This window comes from Quercus robur, chromosome 7 (genome assembly GCF_932294415.1).
Source record: "Quercus robur chromosome 7, dhQueRobu3.1, whole genome shotgun sequence".
Taxonomy (NCBI): Eukaryota; Viridiplantae; Streptophyta; class Magnoliopsida; order Fagales; family Fagaceae; genus Quercus; species Quercus robur.
The window spans coordinates 14,784,446-14,800,600 of NC_065540.1; the positions used below are offsets into that span (position 1 = coordinate 14,784,446).

The following is a 16,155-nucleotide window of genomic DNA, read 5'->3' on the forward strand; positions in this document are numbered from 1 at the left end:
ATTAAATTTTATTTATTTTGTCATTTGAAAGTTGTGAAATTCACAAAATTATGTTGATAGAAATCTTCTTCTTTTTTTAAAAATATTATTTAAAATATTGAATAAGTAGACTATAGATTAACTTTATATTTTTATTATATGGTCTAATTTACTTATTAAAAAAAATAGATTAACTTTATATTTTATTATATGGTCTAATTTACTTATTAATAAAAATCCAGCGTATTAAAATGGAATCATACATGTAACATATATGTAAAAAATAAAAATATAAAGGGAGTAGCATGAGTAAAAAAATGCAATAAAATTCAAACTTTTTGATAATACTTTTTATATTTCTTACAAAATACATATATATATATATAAATAAAAAATAAGATTAAAAACTTTGGTGTCTAAAGACTAATAATTATGAATTATAAAATAAAAAGAAATTTACATGGGACAAAAACTAGTATATCTAGAAGCTTAAGTGTAGTAGATTCTAATTAGCTCAACTAATAAAGTCTATTGTTATCGAATAAGAGATTTGAGACTTAATAAGTAATTATCAGAAGCAAACGTTATAGGTTAAAACCATCTCTTAAAAAAAAGCTTAAGTGTAGCGTTTATTGTTGCTAAACTCCTTTTAAGTCACACCAACCTAGCATTTTGGTCTATTCGATCCATTTCAGTCTTAATCGATGCTATTCGGTCCACTTCGCTTCTCTTTAGTTCACATGTCCTATTCAGTCTACTCTAGTTCTATTCGATCCAACTCGGTCATACTTGGTCCACATTGGTCCATTCTATCCACTTCAATCCAATTTGGTCATATTTGGTCCATTTTGGTTCTATACCACTTCGGTCTTATTCGATCCATTAGGACCACTTCAATCCTATTTGGTCCATTCTATCCACTTTGGTTATATTCAGTCTTAATTGGTCTATTCGGTCCGTTTTGGTCTTAGTCAATCCATTTGGTTCATTTGTCTCAGCCTCGATCAATTCCGTACATTTTAGTCCACTTTGAATAAACTCATAAACTCCTCCTGCCCTCAACATTCTCATCACTGCCTTTCACTTTTTATCCCTCACATGTATCTTATAGTGCCAAAATGTTCAAAACTATCTCATTAGGGAGGGTATCAAAACTATTTCCCCAGGATTCTATTTGGGGTTTTCTTTTTCGTTACAAGTCTGGATGGAATCTGTTTCACTAGATCGTTACAATTGTTATGTTTCTGATTTTTTAAGTATTAATTAAGTTTGCTAAGTTGGCATTTTCCTCAAAAAAGAAAAGAAAAGAAAATGATAGTGTATAAGATTTCCTAATTAAATTCAAACACATAGTTGTATTAACTATTAAGCATTAACTAACGAAATGCATACCAAATATATAAAAAACTAACGAAATACATAATTTTTTTTTCCGAAAACAATTAATTTCAATGTAGTCACATGTTTGAATTTAATTAGAAATATCAAAATTACTTTAACAAAGTTTTACCCTTAATAAAAATGACTTGCAAAAATGGATTAAGCTCCATTAAATTTGGAAATGGCAAAATCTCCCTCTTTGTTTAACCCACCCTATGTTATTTGAATTTTCCCGACCCAAAGAGGTGATGGGATAGGATGCGTTTTATTCACCCCGGCTTGCCTTGAGTATGTATTTAATTATTTATACATATGAAATAAATATCCTAGTTATCATTTTCAAAATACTAGTATTTCTTTCTTTTTTGGTACTTATGATATTCTTATTTTTCTTTATGTTTCATCTTTATCTCATCATTCTCGTTAGGATTAACAGCACATTTTTAACTTGCATCAAACTTGACCTGCCTTTCACTTACCCATAAGGCCAAAATAAAGGTAAGACATGTGACCTTGTCTTACCTAATTGTCATCCCTATTTAGAATTCTTAAGATAATTATACTTGGATTCATTTTGAAACTTGCGTATTAATTTTTACCAAGCCAAATATTTAAGAAAGCATTTATCATTTGATGACTCGCAAAATCCATGTAATTCTATGTTGATGAACAAAAATATCCAGATCTTTTTGAGTATCTGTTTATTCCTTTAAATATGTGCAATTAGTTCCGATACACACCAGATTATTACTAGGTGGAATCCCATGAGTTGGGGTGTCATTTGTTTCAAAACAAAAGGAATGGATAAAGCTAACTAGGAACTAGTAAGTCTACCTTCGGACAAAAACAACCTCATTCAACAGCCTCTCTCTCACCAAAAAGTAAGGCATTGGTTTTGTTGGAAAGCTGTCATTTGATTTCCTAGGCTTATATAGTGCCTTCTTAGTTCTTACTGTGTGTAACATGTATATCAGAGCTTGAGATTGTGGCTTCCTCTGCGTCATCTTCAGCTTTCTCGGCCCTCTCTTCTCTGTTCCAAGCACTCACAGAGTCACAGGTCAGTATTTTACTTTGCTTAATTTTTGTCACAATCTCTCACTTATCACTTTTGCTTTGTAAAATTTTGAACATTATCTGAATTCTTACCAACTTTTCTCAACTGGGTGTTTGTAGTTTGGCTGGTAATTGAGTGTTGCCCTTGCTTTTGAGCTATGCAAAACCCCAGTTGTATGCTATTGTGGAGTTTTGTTATTGCCCACAATCTGTTCGTTGAAATGCTTTCTTGGGTCTTGAATAGGTTCTTGTCAATAAATATACAAAAATTTTCTCTCTGACTCTTGGGGTTTAAATTTGTTGAATGGAATTTATCTGTGGAACTATAACAACACACTGTCTCTTTTCTCATATTTCAGTTGTCTAGAATGATCATGTTTTAACTTCATAGCATTCTGCTGTAGCTAAAACTGTTTTGAAGGACGATGACTAACTTGTAAGTGGTAATTAACTGGATTCAATGAATTGGAATAATAAATTATATAGAATTTTTTTTTGGGGGGTAAGTGTATACAATTTAAATTTGAAGTACAAACATGGAAGAAATTTGGATCTTGCTGTTTCAAAGTGGAGGAAATTTGCACATGTTTGGTTACTTTAATAGATGCTGAGTCTTTCATAAACGGTGCTCTATAAAATACCCACCTGTAGCACTCAATATCCTAAGATACCGTTAGTTGTTTTAAAGCATACATGTAAAATATGCATTCGATACATGCCATTAGCCCTCCCTAGTTATCAATTGTTGCATCCTCTTATGAGTTCAAACCTTTTTGGTGCCTTTTCAAATCTTTGGGTTGTTGTTCTGTTTAATATGATATGGGTAAATTTAAATTGCATAACAGCCATTAATTTTGTCATGTGATTGGGAGCAGGCAGTGAATTTTTTTTTTTAAAATGTGACCTTAGCTGCCGTGGGAAGTTCTCTCATCAATGTTTTTGCATACATTGCCTCTCTAAATGATTGATTTTTGTATTCTTTGTAAAAGTTTGTGAATTGATTGTGTACTTGGTCTATATTATATTCATGTTATAAAATGACAGTTTTGGTTCATATATTGGTTTTGGTTTTGGTTTTTTGACTTTTGCTTGTTGTGTGTTTGGTTTTGATTCCATTGTAGAAATCAGCAATTAAGGAATAGTTCCATCAAGCTTTAGCTCAAGTGGCACCTTCTCCCCTTGTAAGAGCAAAGTTGAGGGTGAGGTTGTTGGTTTTAACTTTTAAGACTCACACACCTATAAAGAAAAAAATGAAGCATGAAGCTTTAGTCAAACATGTGTAGGTTTTGTCTTCTGGAACCTCAACTGGGTAAGGAGCTAAGCCAGATTGATTTTTTGGTTTAATGACACAGAGAATGGAACATATGATAGAAAGTGGTTTTGAGCTTTATTGTTTATTCTGAGGCCATCATTTAGGAAATTAGCAGATTGCGGGCATTTCACACAACTTCCCTAATAATGTTTGTACTGTTATACTGCAAGATTTTATTCCCTTGCCTTCTTTTTTTGTGTTTGTGAGTGTGTGGTTTTTCTGGTCATAGTAATTAGCATACTCGGTTTGTTAAAATAACTTATTTAGTGTGTGAAGAGCATCAGCTTTAACCATTGATTTATGTATTGTCTCTTTTCAGATGCACTGATACTTCAAACTTTTGAAGTATGACGGTTAGAAGCTATGCTGGCATCACAAAACCTGGTTTTTGGCTTGTACATTCAGAGTTACCTGTTCTTACTCTCCTTAAACCCAAGTTAACTTCCTTATCAATTCTAAAGGTACTGGGTGACCACAAGAGAGGAATAGGGTTAATTACAAAATGTCAGTACTCTGTAGCTGATAGAACATTTGCATCGGGTTCTGTGGGTTCATCAAAGTCCAAGCCAGATGCTGTTCGTTTGGGTCGGAAACAAGGAGGTTCCTCATCCCTATATAGTCGTCCTAGTTTATCAGAAATGAGGAATGAGAAAGCAGCAAATCGTGCCAGGGTTTATGAGTTCTTGAGGGGAATTGGCATCGTTCCTGATGAGCTTGATGGTTTGGAGCTTCCTGTGACAGCTGAGGTTATGAGGGAGCGTGTGGATTTTCTTCACACATTAGGGCTTACAATTGAAGACATTAACAACTATCCACTTGTTCTTGGCTGCAGTGTAAAGAAAAATATGATTCCTGTTCTCGATTATCTTGGAAAATTGGGAGTTAGGAAATCCACTTTCACTGAGTTCTTGAGAAGATATCCACAAGTTCTCCATGCTAGTGTTGTTGTTGACCTTGCTCCGGTGGTCAAGTATCTTCAAGGAATGGATATCAAGCCCACTGATATTCCTCGGGTTCTTGAGAGATATCCAGAAGTGTTGGGATTCAAGCTTGAGGGGACCATGAGTACATCAGTGGCATATTTGGTTGGAATTGGGGTGGCAAGAAGAGAAATTGGAGGGGTATTAACTAGATACCCTGAGATTTTAGGCATGCGTGTAGGCAGGGTGATCAAACCTTTTGTGGAGTACCTGGAGAGCTTGGGCATTCCAAGATTGGCTGTGGCTAGACTGATAGAGAAGCGGCCTCACATCCTGGGCTTTGGATTGAAAGAGAGGGTAAAACCCAATGTTGAATTTCTTTTGGAGTTTCATGTTAGAAAAACATTACTTCCTTCTGTAGTAGCACAGTATCCTGAGATTATAGGACTTGACTTGAAGCCAAAGCTTCTCAGTCAACAGAGTTTGTTTAATTCAATTATTGATATTGGTCCTGAGGATTTTGGCAGAGTTGTTGAGAAGATGCCACAGGTTATTAGCCTCAGTAAAGCACCTGTGATAAAGCATGTGGATTTTCTAAAGAATTGTGGATTCTCCTTGCAACAAGTGAGGAAGATGGTCGTGGGGTGTCCCCAATTGCTTGCTTTGAATCTCGACATTATGAAACTTAACTTTGATTACTTCCAAATGGTGATGAAAAGGCCTTTGGATGACTTGGTTATTTTCCCTGCATTCTTTACTTATGGCCTGGAGTCTACCATAAAACCAAGGCATAGGATAATTGCCAAGAAGGGCTTAAAGTGTTCTCTTGCATGGCTTCTTAATTGCTCTGATAACAAGTTTGAGGAGCGGTTGAGCTATGATACTATTGACATGGAGGAGATGGAAACTGAGCCATCATTTGACATGAATACACTAATGGAACCAAGGAGCAGTGAGTCAGCTTCTGATTATGATGAGGACAGTGATGATGATTATGTATAAAAATCAGGAGTCAGCTTCAGCCAATGGTCTGCGGTGGAATATCTTGGCTTTTCTCATGCTGGATCTTCGAGTAGACAGTTTAGATGCAATAGTTAAATGGTAAAATTTTTTATCTGTGTACTTGCATGTAATGGATCAGTCTGGTGATTACATTTTCTTTTTAGGTCCTTTTTTAAGGCTGTTGTCTAAATATGCTGTCTGAGGCCTGGCATATAGACACTTGGAGCATAACTGATTTAGTTAACTCTCAGTGCTTGAAAACTGATAATATAGACTTAATGTTTTGGTCAACATTGCTGTAAAATAAATACAAATGAAATCAAGTTAAGGATAGGCTTGCAGATTGACAGAGGAGGGAAGACAAACGCAGTAAGTATTTTTCCCTAAAGTGAAGATGAATGCTACATGGCAATGGTTCAATTTTGTAGAAAGTTGAACTAGGATCCTAAAACACTAGGATGTGTAAACTAATTGAACTACAAAGTTCTTGACCACTGGTTTTTTTGCATTACATCAAATCATGGACAAATACATTGCATAAGATAGTATTAACTATTAATTGATGGCATTCTGGCATCAATGTTTTAGGCCATTTTATAGTCTCTCCATACTTGGCCATTATGCATATCTTATAAACGCAAATTGTGTTTATTGTTTTCAATTTTGTTATTCGTTATTCCAAGTTCCAACTTAATGGCAAAGAAAGTTCTCAACAATAAAAAGTTCCAACTTAATGGCAAAGAGATAAATAATTGAGATTTGCCCATGAGTTAAGCTGATGCCAATTTTGGTGTTCAAACTCTACCTACACTAAAAACTGATTGGTGTTTTAATTTAATAATAAAAAGTAATCATCATAAAATGAACATTGTAGGTTGAAATTTCTATTATATTTATCATAAAAATAAATAAATTGATATCATTCTTTAGCATTATCAATATCTAATATATTAAGTTTAGAAGTGGAGCCAAGATATGATTTTAAGGGGAGTAAAAGTTATTAGTGAACTACACATGCACACATGTGCATACTGAGGGATATTTGAATGGTAAAAATTTGTTCATGCGAATACTGAGGGATATTTTAATACAAGAATTAAAAAAAAAAATTTTTGTTATATTGTGTTTATCTGTTACGGTTTTGTTACAATAGAATAAGGAATTTTGCATTCTTTACTTTAAAATTCCATTTGTGATTCTTGCGAAAAAGATTTTAGTAGCTAGACAAAATTCAAATACAATTTTCGCGAATACTGATATTTTAGTTAACATACACTCCTTAAATGATAAACTTGTAATATTTTTAATGAATGCACTTATAGTCTTATACACAAATTTTCATTGTGAACAATTAATTATTGCATTAGGAATTTCATATAATTTTTTATCACTTTAAGGGTAACAATAATGTACTTTTCAAAAAAAAAAAATTCATTTCAACAAAAACTCGTGATTTTTATTTTTATTTTTAACATTTGTCTTTTCTTAAAACTTTTACCAAAAAATAAAAAATAAAACCGTTTATTCTAAAAATAAAAGCGGGTTGTGTTTCTAAATTTGGGGCATCCGCAGACCCTAAGCCCATAATTATTGTAAAAAAAAAAAAAAATGTGTCCACAATACTAGTACTACCTTGGAAATAGAGTCTATAAAACCTTTGTAGAAGTGTTTGTAAAATCAAGCCACAAGACTATATATCTTCTATCTTTCACAGCAAAGTTGTTAAAAAATATAGCTTTTAGTAACTCAAAACACTATTTTATCTATTTTAACACTCCACTTTATAATACATCCAACATCAAAGATTTTAATAATATAAACAACATAATAAAATAATAATCCCAACACAATAAACAACCACAATAAAATAAAGAGGAGAGAGAATGAAATATTATACTTTTTTTTTATAGCTTTGGAGCTACAATAGTGTCAAATATGACACTTTACTGTAGATTAGTTGCTAAATTTTTTAAAGGCGTAAATGCTCTTTAGTCCCTACATTTTGGGGTCATTTATATTTTGGTTCCTACATTTTCATTTTACCACTTTTAGTTCCTAAACCAATTAACACGTGACATTTAAGTCCTTACCGTCACCTAACTAACAGAAAAAGCTGACGTGGCTGACGGCACATTAAAATAATAATTAAAAAAATCTATTTTGACATTAAAAAAATGCCACATCAGCATTTAAATTAAAAAAATTAATTTATTAATTTTAATTAAATTAAAAAAATTAAAAACAAGAACATCAAACCCAGCAATGACATCAAACCCAGAATCAAAGAGCAAACCCAAAATAAAAGAACATGAACATCAAAGAACATAAACATCAAACCTACGAAAAAAAAAAAAAAACATGAACATCACCAAATCAAAGAGCATGAACAAGAGCAAAAGCTCAAGGACAACATCGAAGCTCGCCTCAAATACCCTAACCAACCCAACCAATTTGCCGACTTCGAAATTGACCTCCACGACGACCTCCACAAGCTTAGCATCCTCGCCGGAGCTCCCGAGCTATATCCGGATCTCGTCAATCTCAATGCGATTCCTTCGATTTTGAACCTCCTTGCTCACGATAACACCGATATCGCGGTCGATGTGGTTCAGTTGCTTCAGGATCTGACGGATCCTGATGTGTTTGAGGACGATGAGGAGAGTGATGAGCCGGCTAGGGTTTTGGTTGACGCGCTGGTGGAGAACAATGTGCTTGAGCTACTTGTTTAGAATCTGCAGCGGTTGAACACTTTTGATCCCGATGAGATGGCTGCGGTGTATAGCACATTCACGACAGTGGAGAATCTGGTGGAGGTGAAGCCTGCGGTGGCGGAGATGGTGTGCGAGAGGACGAAGTTGTTGAAGTGGTTGCTAGGTTCTGGGTTACTAGGTTCTAGCTTTTGCGGTGACGAAGTTGTCCTGGTCGGGTTCTGGTTTCAATGTGAGTTTGGTGATTGAAGAAGTGTGGGTTATGGCTTCTGAGATCTGATGATTTTCTGGTTTCGAACTTTCTGGGCTTATGGCTTGGGGATTTGATGATTTTGCTGGGGTTGAAAATGAGGGCTTTGAGATTTATGATTTCTTTTTTGAGCTGAATTTTTTGGGTTTTTTTGTGTGTTTGTTTCTCAAGAAAATTTTTGGGGATGAACCCAAGGAACATGAACATGTTCTTCAGAAATAAATAATGAAAGAAATAATTTTTTTTTTAATTTAAATATCTTATTTTATTTTAAAAGAATTAAAAAAAAACATGAAAATATCTTTTTTTATTATTATTTTATGCTGACTTGGCATTTATTAAATAATAAATAAAATTTATTATTATTATTTTATTCTCCACGTCAGTATGTAAACAGTGCATTCCATTTGCCACATCAGCTTTTTCTGTTAGTTGGGTGACAGTAAGGACTTAAATGTCACGCGTTAATTGGTTTAGGGACTAAAAATGGTAAAATGAAAATGTAGGGACCAAAATATAAATGACCCAAAAATGTAGGGACTAAAAAAGCATTTATGCCTTTTTTAAGTTTAGCAACCTTGATGTAGCTTGCTTTTTTGTGTTTTGGTTGCTAAAATAAGTTTTAAGTTATTTTAGCATCTTTAGTGTGAGTGCTTAGGCAAGCTTGTATGTGTTTGTAGTTATTTTGGTATAGTGTAATTAGCAACCTTGAAACGAATGAATAATGAGAGGCAATGACCAAGCCAACACGTGATTAATATCTCACTTTGATATCACAAATCAAAGAACCTAATGGATTGAACTTTCACTTTTGTTGTTAGTCTAGACTCTGGAGGTTGGAATGGAACTCATGAGCAACCATTAATTGCACATTACATCCAGCATGGGCTCATTGGTCTCATCGGTGTTCCAAGCCCATTGGGGGACACTTTAATTAGTAGATATCGATGTAAAATAACTCTTTTGCTCTCCAATAAACCCTACCCATCTTTATTTTTATTTTTATAATAGATAGAAATTATAGTCTAATCTAATTTAAGTGTGAAGTTCTCTCCTAAAAAACTTGAATCCTACCCTTTACTCCCATACCTCACAAACACTTAATACGTGTGAAGTGATCATTGCATCAAGTGTGCAATGATAACCCTACCCATCATTAATTTTACCTTTTTGCTGTTTTGTTTTTGTGGGCCCAAGTTGGTTAGTGTTGTGGGGGTAGCTCTTGTTTGAATCGTGGCTTGCCACAATGGATTTTAAAGTTGGGCCTTGTGAGATTATTATTTTGACAGGCCCATAATTAATACTGCTCTACCATGCGAAGTCGCAAGCCGACATATAAGGGCGTGGGTTCTGGATTTTCTATATATATTCGGATCACTCTCCCTCCAACAATACTCTTACAAAGTTGACCTTGCTTGTTCAGTAAGAAAATCCGATCGAGGCAAGGAAATCGTGAAGAACTCATCAACCACAGACCAAAGGTTAGAGACGAAGCCTTTCACACTCTCTTTTTGATTTTCCTTCGTGATTTTCAACTACAACCCTCAAATCTCACCGCATTATTCATCTTTTCTCTCCATCCAAACACTCTCATATACATAGCTACTTTAGTTAGGGTTTATAGAAGTTTTTAGCCTAAATGCTTACTTAGGGCATGTAGATGTTTTACTCTTTCCTGTAAATTGTTTTTCCTCGACTGCCAAACATGGATTATGTTGCACAAATTGGATTTTCTTTTCATTTATTTTTCCTTAGGGTTTGGGTTCTTAAGAATTTTCCGAACTTCCAAACAAACCTTACGTTCGAAGCCCCCTCTTTAATGTATTTTACAATTGGAAAATTCTTACTTATATCGTTGATATATGCAGGGGCGGCCCTAGACATTTTGGGGCCTAAGGCGAGAACTAAAAAAGTATGTGTATGTGCATGTGTGTTTATGTATATGTATGTGTATGAGTGTGTATGTGTATGTGTATGTGTATGTGTATGTGTGTATGTGTGTATGTGTATGTGTATGTTTATGTATATGTGCATGTGTGTTTATATTTATGTTCATTTATGTTTATGTATGTGTATGTATGTGTATGTGTGTATGTGTATGTGTATGTTTATGTGTGTGTATGTGTATGTTTATGTGTATGTGCATGTGCATGTGTGTTTATGTTTATGTTCATTTATGTTTATGCATATTTATGTATGTGTGTATATTTATGTATGTTTATATTTATAAACATAAACACACATACACATAAACATACATGAACACAAACACAAACAAACATACACAAAAACAAACAAACATAAACACACATACACATAAGCACGCATAAACAAACATAAACAAAAACAAACAAATATAAACACACACGCACACATAAACATAAACATACATAGATATAAACACACATACAGACTGAGAAAAATTAAACCCTTATATAGATGGAAAAAAATTGTGAACTAACACCAATCCTCAAACAATTTCATTAGTTATTTTGGTGTGCTAAATCGAGTCTTTATGTGTGTTTATGTTTATATTTAAGTTTATGTGTGTGTATATTTTCGTTTATGTGAGTTTATACGTGTTTATGTGGATGTATGTTTATATTTATGTATATGTATATTTAAGTGTATATGTATATATGTTTATGTGTATTTGTATATGTATGTGTATGTTTTTATTATGTGTGTGTATGTGTGCTTATGTATGTGTATGTGTATGTGTGTTTATGTATTTGTAAGTGTATGTGTTTATACGTGCTTATATTTATGTATGTTTATGTATATGTATAAGTGTTTATGCGTGCTTATGTATGTGTATTTGTATTTGTATGTGTGCTTATATATGTGTATGTGTATGTGTATGTGTGTATTTGTATGTGTAGGTCTTTTTGTGTTTTTCAGATTCAAGTGCGATACCCTGATGTAATTGTAATTAATGGCTGAGATTAAAAGTTGAAAAAACAATTTTCAATCTCAACCATTAAATAAAATATATTAAAGGAGAGTTAAAAAGTTTTTTTAAAAAAAGAGTAAAAAATGTAAAAAAAAATTACCTATGACAGTGCACCTGATCTCAGTTCGTCTTTCTTCTCTCACCATTTTTCTTTTCTTCTTTTTTACGTGGTGCTCTGTTTTTCTTCCTTTTATTTTCTTTTATACATCGCCTAGGTTGATAGGAGAGGAGCAAGCGAAAGCCACGTCAAGAAAGGAAATCGAAGATTGTACTACCGAGCCAAAGACTATGAAAATCTCTTCCTCTCAACTCAGATGATCATCTTAGGTGAAATTGTGGCTCATGAGGCTTCACCCGATTATGGTGTGTGATTTTTGGTTATTTATTTATTTATTTGAGATTATGAAGCAAATAGTTTTTATATTTTGCTTACCTTTTCTATTGGCGTAAATGCACTTTTAGTCCCTACATTTTGACGTTTTTCCATTTTAGTCCCTACATTTTAATTTTTCCACTTTTAGTCCCTGATTCAAATTAACGCGTTCTACTTTGGTCCTTTTCGTTAAGCCACCAACGGAAATTGCTTAGGTGGCAAACTGATACTAACGTGGTCAATTAAAAAATAATAAAAAAATTTAATTAGCATTTAGAAAATGCCATGTCAGCTTTTTAATATAACAAAATTTATTAATGAATTTTAACAAAATTAAAAAAGAAAAAACAAAATTAAAAACAATAAAATACATCAATTCAGATCTAATTCATTTTAAACAAGAACACAATCACAAATTTAAACATCAACACAAGAACATGAAGAACAAACCTAGAACAAAACACAAACATTAACGCAATATCACAAACACAAAGAACACAATTAAAAAAAAAAAAAAAAAGCATTAACTCCTGAGACCCATAAAACAAGATCACCACCTAAAACTCACCATCAACACCATCACAATCCAAAATCAAAACCAAAGAACCACAACGCCATCCACAACCCACAATCCAAAATCAACCAAAGAACCACACCATAAACCCACGAAATCAACCCACAACCCAGAAACTCAGATCGGTGAGGAGCGAGACCAGTGGTGAGTTGGCGGCATGTAAGGTCGACGGCGGTGAGATCGGCAACTTGTAAGGCAGCAGTGGTGAATGTATTCAACCTCTGATTCAATTCCAAAACTCAACCCAAAATTAAAGTTGAGCAGCACCCAAAACTCCTCGAACAAAATCATCCACCACCACCGTGAACAAAACCCCAGCAACCGAAACTCAAACAAACCCCCAATAACAACCACTGAAACTTAAAGAAACCAACCCAGCAACCACCGAAACTTAAAGCAGCTGGCCGATTTAAACCCAAAACCACCGATTCAAACCCACCCAGCAATCACAAGCAAAACCCAGCCAATCCATTATCGTCACTAACTCGCCTCCACCACTGCCTATTACCCACCACCACCACCACCACCAAACAGCCACAAACACAGCAAATCCAGATTAACAAACATGTCCCACATACAAATCGACGGACAATCTTGGTCTTCGTTGCTCTTCGGGCTTTGGTTTCAGAAAGAGAGAGAGAGAGGGGGGGGGGGGCGAAGGATGATAGAGGAGATAGAGGTGTGATTTACTGATCGATTGATTGAATCTAGTGACTAGTGGGTTCGGCTCTAACGTGGTTTGCACAACTTTGAAGCCCAGGTATCGATGTATTGATGAGAAAGTTGTCACTGGGTGGTTTTGTTCAGATCTGTTGGTGGTGTGGGTGGTCAGTGGAGTGGTGGTGGGTTGGGTTTTGCCAATTTGTTGGTGGTTGCTTGGGTTTGCTGGGATGTGAGATTTGGAGGCTCAGATTTCATTTTTACTGGGTTTGAATTTAATTTTTTTGGTTTTAAATTTGCTGGGTTTGTGTTCTTGTTCAAATATATAATGTGTTCATGTTTAATTTATCAATTTTATCTGGGTTTGTTTTTTTCATGTGGATTTTATTATTTTTCTGGGTTTATGGGTTTGATTTGTTGGAGGATTCGGTGGAGGAAAGGGATTTTGATTATTTTAATTTTCTGGGCAACCTCGAAGAACATGAAGAACATGTTACTTTGTTCTTCCGAAAATAATGAAAAGAAAAAAAAAGAAAAAATTTTAATTACTCTTTTTAATTGGTTTATGTTTGTTATTGTGTTCTTTGTGTTTGTGTTTATGATCTTGTGTTAATGTTTAAATTTGTGTTTGTGTTTTTTGTGTTTGGTTCTGGGTTTGTGTTGTTGTTTAAATTTGTGATTGTGTTCTTGTGTGTTCTTGTTCAAAATGAATTAGATATGAATTGATGGGTTTTATTATTATTAATTTTGTTTTTTGTTTTTTAATTTTGTTAAAATTCATTAATAAATTTTGTTATATTAAAAAGCTAACATGGCATTTTCTAATATAACGCGTTAACGGCAGATGTGTGTGTTTTTTATTTTTTATTTTTATCAATTATAATGGCAGATATATTCACAAACAAACGTGTGTTTGTTTTATTTATTTATTTATCTATAATACTATTTAAGGGGCTACACCTGTTTGGACTGGATTTTTTTTTGTTCCAAAATACCCCTACAGCCTATGTTTAAGTAGAGACAAAAGTAAAGGATAGTCAGGTTATGTTAAAATCAATTACCTTTATTAAAAAAAAGAGAGTCTATTATTCAAACTTCTCTATTTCCCATGTTTCACGTTTTCACGTTTTTATTTATTTATTTATTATTACTTTTTTTTTAACTCTCATTACCATCTCCATTTTAATTTCATCATTTAAATTGTTAATGATGTTGATTCAAGAGTCTGTCATTTCCTCCGCCAATTTGCGAAATCTCTTATACTTTCAAGAGTGCTGGCAAGTTTGATCTCATTCCTATTTCCTATGATATTTGCTTTCATTCCTTCTACTTTTATGAAATAATTTTATGGAGTCTAATTTGATCTAATACGTTTTGCATGCCATTTTGAATGAAAGGATTTTGGTTTCAAATTGGTGGATGAGGATGAATGGGCATTATCACTATTGGGAAACATGTACTAAAAGGTATGTTTGCACGGTTCAATCTATTCAAATTTTCTGTCAAAAATTTTCTTTTACTTTGTTTGGACCAAAAACTCTTGAGAAAGAGAGTAACATCCTTATTCCATTCACATTGTGGTTTGCAGATATGTGTTTCAACTGAAAGCACTATAAAGTGACCTTGATAGATCGACGACTGATGCCAATCTAGGATTTTAGATTTTAGCCAAACGAAAGTGTTAAGATTGCATGAACCCCAAGATTTTATGAAGAAGTTACCAAACTTTTACATTTCCTTTTCTTACTCATGTTTCACATTTGAGCCACTTAATTTTGAATGTGTAATTACATTTGAATCATGGAAAGCAACAATCAAATAATTGAATTATTTTTTGAATGTGTAATTACAATGTACCTATGGTGTTCCCTTCTTTCATTTTTATTTTATTTTATTTTTCAAATGAAGAGGGAAATTATTTATTTGTCAATTCCTAATCTTATATCTATGCTTCTGTTTACCTTTGCATGTTTATTTTGGAAATTTTGACTTCTGCATATGTATGGTGGGTGATTTTTTTTTAATAAAAAAATAAAATAAAAACAAGATTTTATGCTACCGATGTTCTTTAACAAGTTAACTAGGACCCCTCATTCTTCAGGATTCTCCATATGTTACAGGGTAATTTTTGTTAGGAAGTTGGGCCACTTTAACAGAGAAATCTAAAAATGAAGTACATGACAATATTGAACTGTTGCTTTATATTTTTCAATCACAAACCCAGTTTGAACAATCTTCTACACTTTCAAATTCTAATTATATTAAGGTTTTCAAAATTTATCTATTAACATTCACATTAGAAGCAACACAAAATTTGGATGATATATAGGAGCACGTGTGATGAGGCTCTTTTTTATTTTTTGGTTTTAATGTTATAATTTTCTATTTATACCCAGTCGAAGTTTACATGTTTGTCCATTAATATTACACATTTGTGAATGACTGATATTACACATATAACATTTTTTTTTTTTGGTTAAATATTTCGTTGGTCACCACATGTATTTTGTAAGTAGTTTTATTGTTACGATTTCATTATGCATTTTCATTATATGCACTATTTATAAGATTTATTCAATGGATCTTTTTTTCCTTCCCCTATAGGTTAATACTAAATTATAGCATCATCTTCCAATTAATAACACGTTGATTAATACATAAACAAAATTGGCAAAAAAGGATAATAATTACGGAATACTAGCCTTTGAGCACGAGCTCACGCGCGTGCTCAGAGGCTTTTCTATTTTTTAGGTAAGGGTTAATTTTGAGCATTTATTATAATTTGAGATTACTTTATTTTCCAATCACAAAAAAAAAAAAATCTAAGGATGTGATGAAAAAATTATTTCACCTGCTAGATTTTGTGATATTTTTAATTTTTTCATCACAACCCTAGATTTTTTTTATGATTGGAAAATAAAGTAATCCCAAATTATAATAAATGTTCAAAATTAACCCTTATCCAAAAAATAGAAAAGCCTATGAACACAT

The 16,155-nt window shown here is 33.1% G+C and overlaps 1 protein-coding gene and 1 long non-coding RNA gene across 9 annotated transcripts; both read left to right on the plus strand.

The window, feature by feature from the left end:
* Positions 1 to 1,932: 1,932 nt before the first annotated feature.
* Positions 1,933 to 5,937, plus strand: LOC126692417 (transcription termination factor MTERF4, chloroplastic-like). Of its 8 annotated transcripts, none has more exons than XM_050388023.1 (4): positions 1,933 to 2,240; positions 2,334 to 2,416; positions 3,534 to 3,616; positions 4,044 to 5,937. In XM_050388023.1, the coding sequence occupies exon 4, from the start codon at positions 4,072 to 4,074 to the stop codon at positions 5,644 to 5,646; it is 1,575 nt and encodes a 524-aa protein (XP_050243980.1). In that variant the 5' UTR covers positions 1,933 to 2,240; positions 2,334 to 2,416; positions 3,534 to 3,616; positions 4,044 to 4,071; the 3' UTR covers positions 5,647 to 5,937. The 8 variants fall into 8 exon arrangements, with proteins under 8 accessions (XP_050243980.1, XP_050243979.1, XP_050243978.1 ...); XM_050388022.1 differs by having other exon boundaries at positions 3,534 to 3,593; XM_050388021.1 differs by having other exon boundaries at positions 1,934 to 2,251; positions 2,336 to 2,416; positions 3,534 to 3,721.
* Positions 5,938 to 11,787: 5,850 nt separating this feature from the next.
* On the plus strand, positions 11,788 to 15,022 carry LOC126692418 (uncharacterized). The gene is made up of 3 exons (XR_007645018.1): positions 11,788 to 11,920; positions 14,562 to 14,630; positions 14,753 to 15,022. It is a non-coding gene; the product is annotated as an uncharacterized LOC126692418 (long non-coding RNA).
* The last annotated feature ends 1,133 nt before the right edge of the window (positions 15,023 to 16,155 follow it).